The sequence below is a fragment of the Phymastichus coffea genome, unplaced genomic scaffold, assembly GCF_024137745.1.
Source record: "Phymastichus coffea isolate CEN01 unplaced genomic scaffold, Cenicafe_Pcof_1.1 PCOF00143, whole genome shotgun sequence".
Classification (NCBI taxonomy): Eukaryota; Metazoa; Arthropoda; class Insecta; order Hymenoptera; family Eulophidae; genus Phymastichus; species Phymastichus coffea.
This window is the reverse complement of record NW_026706954.1, coordinates 398,869-406,959: the sequence shown is the minus strand read 5'-3', so window position 1 is coordinate 406,959 and position 8,091 is coordinate 398,869. Positions and strand designations below refer to the sequence as shown.

Genomic DNA, 8,091 nt, shown 5'->3' with positions numbered 1-8,091 from the left:
TAACCTTGGCATGTGCGAGTGGAGCGTTCGCTCCTGCGCAATTTTTCATCTCATTAATGCAATAATCTAGAGGACCAGCGTTGCTTTACGGCCCGACTCTCCTGCACGCAGTTGATTTTGTTGCCTGGAAGCGACAAAGTAATCCTTGTTCGCGTAAATGTATTGTCTCACCATATGATAATACAGAATCGATAGGTACAATCATTGAATGACTGTCTCTTTCACTATCTATTCATTTACATTGATTTAGCTTTAAAGGTGTTTGCGAGAAAACACCTTTCTGGAGTGAGACGAGGCCAGTGTATATATCATGCAGCAAGGTAATTATTTAGTTGAAATCGTACGAATCTTGCTCGTACGATAGCGCTTCACTTGAACACATTGTCAGCCGTATGAGTCATTGTACGAGTGCGAGTAGATGCGCCGACTTTTTTCTTGCCAAGTGTCGCAACGATTTGCGCGGACCTGTGATGCGCATTGATTGCTATTATAGACCTTTCGACTTCGTTCCCAAGTGCGTTATTTCTTGAACTCTTACTCTTCTGACTGGCGCATTCAGTGCTTGGCCTCGATCGATTAATGTTCGCATTGTTTCTGCTTTTCTATATCTGTGCAATTCGAAGCATTGATGCGTAACCATTTGTCGTAAGCATCCTTTCTTTCTTACACAAAGTACACGAATTACAAAATTACGAGTGTAACTCACGTCGCAAGATGAAGAAAGGAAGCCAAAACATGCTCGCACATTGGAAATCGATCAGATCAGTTCAGCTCAGCTCTCTCTCTCTCTCTCTCTCTCTCTCTCTCTCTCTCTCTCTCTCTCTCTCTCTGTCTTACGGAATGCGGACTTGGAGTGTAAAATAAGCGTGCGCGCGCGTACGTGAGTGGTGGCGGCGGGGGGGGGGGGGGGGGGCACGGGTGAGTGAGAGGCTCTTACAAAAAAGAGAAAGTCGCGCTTCATACGAGCCTCGTTTTTGGTGATTTCAATGCCCTCTTTCGCGGTCTCGCACTGAAGTTGATCTTGTCGTTTCGTATGAACATAAATTCGTATAGCAAAATAAGCTTTTGGTCTTGAATTATATGGCGTGGCAATTTCCGTTGCTGCAAGGATCTGTGCCAATCTGACTTGCGATGAAATAAGATACAATCCTGAATATCTATTGTTCAGGTTGACGAAAACAGCATAGTTACGTCGTAGGGTTGGTGAAGCTGCAAATTGTAGCGATTGCATTACGAGTAAAGTTCAAAGTAGGCGAATCACGTTGGAGATTTGGAGGCTAAACCTGACACGCGACCTTTAACATCGAATGAACGGTAAGCCGTAGCACGAAGAGCTGATAATTTCTACAATTAAGCTACTCCAAGAGATGGGATCAGCCTTCCACGATTCATGTACGTTGTATAATATTATTGAAAAGAGAAGCAAAAGAACCATGCTTGCGACAATAGAGAAACAAAGGAGCAAAGCAGATGACAACTTTGCGCAGGAGTAAGCACAAGTAACGGAAAAGGAGAGCTTCATAGTGCTGTATTGTAGGATTCGCGAGAAGGCCATCAGCAGCGGCAGCAGCCCGCGCCAGGCCTGGCCAGAGAGAAGCATCTGCGACTACCAGGGGCGAAGAGGAGGGGGTTCGAATCGCTGCGGCCTACATGAGCGTTTGCCCGCGCGTACGCGCTTCGGCTCGCTGTCCCCCTCCAGTCTTCCCTTTTTCCTCGGTGCGCTTCCCCCCACAGTACCACGCTCCTTCTCGTCGCTTTCTCTCTTTCTCTCTCTCGCTCTCTCGGACCAGACCCCCCACAACACACTGCCAGGACACACCGACGGAGCTGGCGCTGCTGCTTCGCGTTCAACGTACGTGCCGTACCTCCTCGTTCCTTGTCAGCAGTCAGCGCTCGCGAGAGACAGTGTTACGTTACACTCGTTCTTTAATACGCCAACGATCGCTTTGCAGGCGTTCGTTCCGTTTACTACCAGTGCTCGTTATTGGTTGGCCCATGTGCTAGTCTCTGCCGCATGCTGTCTTTCACGAATCACTGAGCTAAGACAGATATAGAGAAAGAATTAAAGCGGGGCAGCCGGCGCACTGAGTGGTAAGTCAGCCAACGCGAGATGCTCTAACTATGGCAACTCGTCTCGAAAATCGATCTACATGTGCACTTCCGGCTCACTACAATCGAGGATCAAATGCAGAGTACCATATCGCTGCTCTTGTCTATGTATATTTTGAGGTTAGCGGCTTGTTGTGCCGTTGGAGGGGGCGCGCGCGGAAAAAGGGTCGAGACGATTGAGAGAGAGCGTTTGCCAGACGCCTGTTCGCTCAACTTCGTTGTGCGTGTACGTATAAACTTCTGTTAGTCTTCGAAGTAAGCATCTATGCAGTAGGCGCTCGCGTAAGTATACAAGAAGGGTAGTCGCGCAAACGCGACTACGATGTGCGTGCATTATGCCTTTTGTCATAGGTCCGAGTGCAAGCTTGCGTCATCACTGTTCAAAGTGTCAACGTTTGGCCAGTTTTACGAATATAGAACAATCACCGACACCTGTTGCAAGCAACTCAACGTAGATGTTTTGTTGGCTAGACAACTAAAGCGCCATCATTTGATATTAGTCGTAGGACGGTACAGGAGTAGCTATTTGAGTCTCGCTTCTGTTTGGCGGGGGGGGGGGGGGGGGGGGGGGGCAAGGACTGCGAGTGCCGCCGACGGTCCAGTGCTATTTACCACTTGCTTATTCAGTTAATGACAATAGCTTGTTTTTCTTATCTCATGTGCAAGGTATCTCCATTTCGAATGCATTCCCGCGCATTGCTACGAGTGGTCTAACGAACGGAAGCTTGCGCACGTATCAAAATTCAAGGATTTAATATTTTTACAAAGACGCCTGGCCGGCAGCTTGACAAAAACGAGTTACGATCGATGTCGACGGGAAAATCGATGTTAACCTGTTATAACCTGTTGCTATTCCGAAATGCGAATGTTGGACAAGTTGAAAAAGTAATCTGAACAACAATCTGTTTTCAGCTGCAAGCTTGGGCTGGAGTGATCGAGAGAGCGCACAGACGATAAAAGTAAGAACAGGGCAGGCACGTAGGCGCTAGTGTCGGTCGAAAGAATACAACGTCGAGAGAGAAAGGGAGGGAGAGAGGCATCGTCGGATCGAGAAGGAAAAAAAGATCGAGTCCTGACCGCGGCTGACTGATGAGGCAGTAGCAGTAGTATTAGAAAAGAGCAAAGAGAGCATAATAATCTAGTTGCGCGCAGATTCAGCAGCCAAGATGTTCAAATTGCTCAAGGAACTGAAGGGCTTCGTGAAGCACCAGGACATAAGCACGGATTCGATGGTGTTCCGCATGCACAACCATTTCACCACGGCATTGCTCGCGACCTGCTCGCTAATCATCACTGCCAATCAGTTCGTCGGCAACCCCATTTCCTGTATCGTACCTTCGGCTCTGCCCATTCAACCGATCAACACCTACTGCTGGATCACCTCCACTTTTACCATGCCGGATGCTTTCAATCGCCAGGTACGTGCGCACGGCCTACTGCGTCGAAGCGGCCACTGTTTACGTTTTGATCGTTCAAGTGCGAGCAACGCTCAACTCGTCGGGTTTGAGCCGATTGTAGCCAAGGTAAGGTCATCTTCGCCATTGGCGCAGCATTCGAATGCCATTGCATTGGGCGTTGTTTTGCGGACGACTGTGGCAGCTACCATAGGAGCGCGACGATGCGCGTGCCGCAGGCGTTCGTCAAGTCGTGCAAGAGCAGTCTCGCAGCGGTACAAGCTGAAGCAAGCGTGGCTTATGCTTTGTACTCCATTTTCTTGTCAAGCGGTTGTAGGTCGCCTTAACGACATACCACTCGCTTCAACTCGTCAATCTCATTATCGGCGCTACTACGCAACAGAGTGCCAATTGGCCAGTTTCTTCATTGCTCGTTACTTACTCGCCGTTGAAACTTGCTCCTACCATTGCCATTTGATCTCTGCAAGAGGCTTCAATTGCCGGACGCCGTACGACTGATTTGAGCCCACTGATTTAAGGGGACGATAATAATAGCGACAGCACGACATGATGTGTTGGATTCTCGTGTTGGAGCTGTCGAATAGGGGACAGGGCGCGATTAACCTTTAGAGGGCTGGAGAATCAATATATTGATGCTACCTATGATTGACACTTTCCCTATGATCAATCAATGATATAAGATATCTTTTATATTAGTTTTCTGAGGGCAATACGACCCTTGAAATCCCGGCCCTCTAAAGGTTAAGCACAGCCACACGGAAGCCAAAATTCGGGGCTGCTGAAATGGAACCAAGTTCAAAGCCGGCCGTGTTCGTAGAATGAAGGGGGGAGGGGGGAGGATACGGTTAGTTGGGCGCTCGTTTTGCTGATTGGACATCTGTTGTTCTTGCAGATCGGCGTGGAAGTGGCTCATCCCGGCGTAGCCAACGACTTTGGCGACGTCGAGGCAAGGAAATACTACACCTACTACCAATGGGTGTGCTTCGTGCTCTTCTTCCAGGTGAGTATGCATGGCCTCACAACGCAGACGCAATCTGGCTATTGCTCAGCTCTCGGTGCGCTCTGTCTCTCCACTCGGACTGTCTTTGGTCGGGCTTTTATATTCCTCTTTCGAGCGTGAGAGCTTCTCTTCGTTCGTCTTCCGTTGCGTCGTTCTCTTGGACACACGACCCCAGCATGATCTGCAGTCTGCACAAGTCCGATACTAATGCGAGCTAAACGAGCGAGGAACCCGCCCGCTACTCGAAATTCCTTGCTCGACGACGCAAACTTGTGCCTATAACCTCTCGCAGCGCGTTCGTTCGTCGAGATACTATTGGAGTTCTCCAGTGACAAGACCAAACACTCGTAACGTAATCCGACAATCGCGAGCGCAATTGTTGAAGGCTCGAGTTGTCAGTGTCGCTGATTAGCGCGTCTATAAATAGTTTTATCTGGGAGAAAGAGTGCACTGCAATCGATAATCAAACAGGCGGAGTGGAGCGCGGTTGCATTGCGCGAGCGCCTGCAGCAACATTATTAGCGCGTCGAGGAGTCTCGAATTGCCAACTACTGCTCGCTTGCGCACGGGGCGACTGACCACGGGCAATGCGGCTAATGTTGTGTGCTTAACTGTTATTTCAGGCGATGGCATGCTACCTGCCGCACTGGCTGTGGGGTATCTGGGAGGGTGGTCTCATCAAAACTCTGGTGATGGGCCTTAACAACTCGCTCGACACCGAGGAATCTGTCACCAAAAAGAAGAACGTCATTATGGATTATCTCATATCTCACATTCGGGTAAGCTCAGATTCGTTCGATTTTTCTTGTCGGTCGAGGCCCAAATACGTTGTTGCTTTAACCATTCCCGATCTAGCCACGCGTGGGACTTAGTCTGAACACAGCTGGCATCGAGTAGTCGTCAGCGTCACGGAATTCGGACCGACGCGAAGGCACATTGGCGCGCGGTGAGCTTAATGCCCGACATCGAGCCAGCGGCCGGTGCTTGCGCAATCGATTTTGAATCCGGCCTGGCGAGCCAAGCGCCTGGCCGGATTGAACGATGCTTCGGCCCTCCGACGAGCAATCTACCTTGGTCACACTTAGCTTGTAAGCTGTTCAGTTGCAAATGGGGCTCTTGGGGGCTCGGCACGCGTGTGACGGAAACGTGCCTGTGTAAACTAATTGGCGGGTGCGCGTTCAGTCGGTATGCAATTCCACTACTAGTGGGCAATAGGTCGGTTGACGGGCGAACCAACGATGCCCGGTTTTGCGCCTGCCGTCCTGGCAATTTCCGGACGTCGCCAATTGTCAACAGCTCGCGGAGCAAGCGAAAGACGATCGCAAAGCCGCGTTGCAAAATTGAAAGACAAGAGGCGCAAGAACCAGCGAAATCGACAGTGGCTCGAGTAATTCTAGACGTAGCTTGCGTCGGTGTGTCGCGCGCTCGCGCCAACGTCATTCGGCCGAGAGCGCGTCAATTTGTGCTCGTTGGATGCAATTGTCGCCAATGACGGCAACGCTAATAGAGGCCTGCGCGGTGCACCGACTGCTCGAGACAAGCTTTTGACTCTACGCTCCGTTGACTTTCGCAGACGCACAACATGTATGCCTACCGTTACTTCGCCTGCGAGGCCATCTGTCTGCTCAACATCCTGGTGCAGCTGTACGCCATGAATAAATTCTTCGATGGCGAGTTCCTCACCTACGGGCTACGCGTCATCAACTTGCCGGACACTCCGCAAGAGGAGCGCGTCGACCCTATGGTCTACATTTTTCCGCGGGTCACCAAGTGCATCTTCCACAAGTACGGCTCGTCTGGCTCCATTCAGAAACACGACTCCCTCTGCCTCCTTCCACTCAACATTGTCAACGAGAAAACCTACATCTTCATTTGGTTTTGGTATCTCATACTGACCACTCTTCTTGTCGGACTGATGCTCTACCGCGCGGCAATCATCTTCGCGCCTGCGCTCCGACCGAAGATCCTGCAGATGTCCTCCAGGCTGCTGGAGCTGGAGACCTGCCAGAGTATTACCAAGAAGATTGATTTGGGTAACGGCCTTACTTTATGCATTAATGCCACTCAACCTTTCATTCCTATTACTTCATAATTTCCACCTATTGTCTTATTACCTCACAGGAGACTGGTGGGTCCTCTACGTTTTGTCATCGAATATGGACTCGCTGATATACAGAGAGCTGCTGCAGGAGCTTACGAAGAAGATGAGTGAGCATATGTCACCGGTAAGCTCATAGGGAAGGCCCTACTTGGCCCACGATAGGCCAGGAAACAAGCTAGCAAGATCCCGCGCCAAATGGACTGATCTATAGCGATGAGCCTGGCCTCGCTAGGACTGCGATAATAGAGTGCATAGAAAAATTGCGTGCCGAGCTTAGTGGAAAAACAAATTTTTATCACGACGTTACCTAATTTGAGTTATGCGTTAGTTGAAAACTAGAATTTCTTTGTTAATAAGTTCACAATTTTCACAAATAATTGCCAGAGACGTAACAAATCAATAACTTACGTGGTTCGTTCTAATCGCACTCAAGCTTCACTTCGTTTCAGAATACCTTCAGTTTTTTTACTGAACGTGAACAAAGCAGTATGACACATTTAAAGGAATGAGCTTGTACAAGGCTGATTTTTTCTAAAAATCTTGCTAAGTTTTCCAGAATATTAACAATGACAATTTGATATACCAATAAAAAAGCAATTCGAGATACCCAGTTTGTATTCGCGAATTTTTCAAAAGAAAAAAATATAGAATCACGATAGTATGTTAGGCCTTATTTACGGTCCTATTTTCGAGGTGAATATAGGCAACATGTATTTTTATATAATGTATACAATTGTAAAACACACACACACACACACACACACACACACACACACACACACACACACACACACAAATACTTTGTTTATATATTTTTTCGAATTCTAGCAAATAATTAAAATAAGTTCGAATATCAAAAGCGATTATCTTGAAGCGTATTTGAGGGAAAATAATTTCTTCTCTTTGTGTTATGAGAAGTCTGAAATATACATATATACGTATGAAAATATATATACCACTGGTGGTATTTCCATTAACGTTTTAAGCGACCCTACTATTGTCGTAGAATTTTGTACTATATTATTATAACATATTTATGTAAAATCTACGGTTGCTGCTCCTTTGTGATTCTAGTTCGATGTTACGAATTCTTCAATTTAGAGAAAAACAGCAGATTGTCGCGAAGACTGACACGAATGTAACTCTCAATCTCAAAAGAGAAAACTTGAGTACTAATATTGTTGCTGTTAAGATTAATGCAGAACAAGCATCGAAGCACATTATTAATTGTGCTACTTTTTCCCTTTTTTTTTGTCTGGGCGAGATAGGATTTTATGAGATCAGGTTGTTTTCGTTTCATTTCTTGTTTTTTAGAAGTTCAATTTGAGCTTTCTCTTACGCATGACTGCAGTAATCTCAGTGAAATGATAAATAGTATGAAAAATAACATTGTTTACAGCTAAAAATTGAGAATAATGTAATAGTAATGTATTATTATAAGTATTTCATGAGAGGTTGTCTATTGA

The 8,091-nt window shown here is 47.3% G+C and overlaps 1 protein-coding gene across 1 annotated transcript; it reads left to right on the top strand.

The window, feature by feature from the left end:
* Positions 1–1,757: 1,757 nt before the first annotated feature.
* Positions 1,758–7,422, top strand: LOC131672111 (innexin inx1). The gene is made up of 6 exons (XM_058949085.1): positions 1,758–2,091; positions 3,022–3,527; positions 4,417–4,524; positions 5,148–5,303; positions 6,098–6,557; positions 6,646–7,422. The coding sequence occupies exons 2-6, from the start codon at positions 3,276–3,278 to the stop codon at positions 6,759–6,761; spliced, it is 1,092 nt and encodes a 363-aa protein (XP_058805068.1). The 5' UTR covers positions 1,758–2,091; positions 3,022–3,275; the 3' UTR covers positions 6,762–7,422.
* The last annotated feature ends 669 nt before the right edge of the window (positions 7,423–8,091 follow it).

Coding starts and splice junctions, on each gene's coding strand:
- LOC131672111 (XM_058949085.1), top strand. CDS start 3,276: ATGTTCAAATTGCTCAAGGAACTGAAGGGCTTCGTGAAGCACCAGGAC. Junction 3,528..4,416: donor CGGATGCTTTCAATCGCCAG/GTACGTGCGCAC, acceptor TTGTTCTTGCAG/ATCGGCGTGGAAGTGGCTCA. Junction 5,304..6,097: donor ATCTCATATCTCACATTCGG/GTAAGCTCAGAT, acceptor TGACTTTCGCAG/ACGCACAACATGTATGCCTA.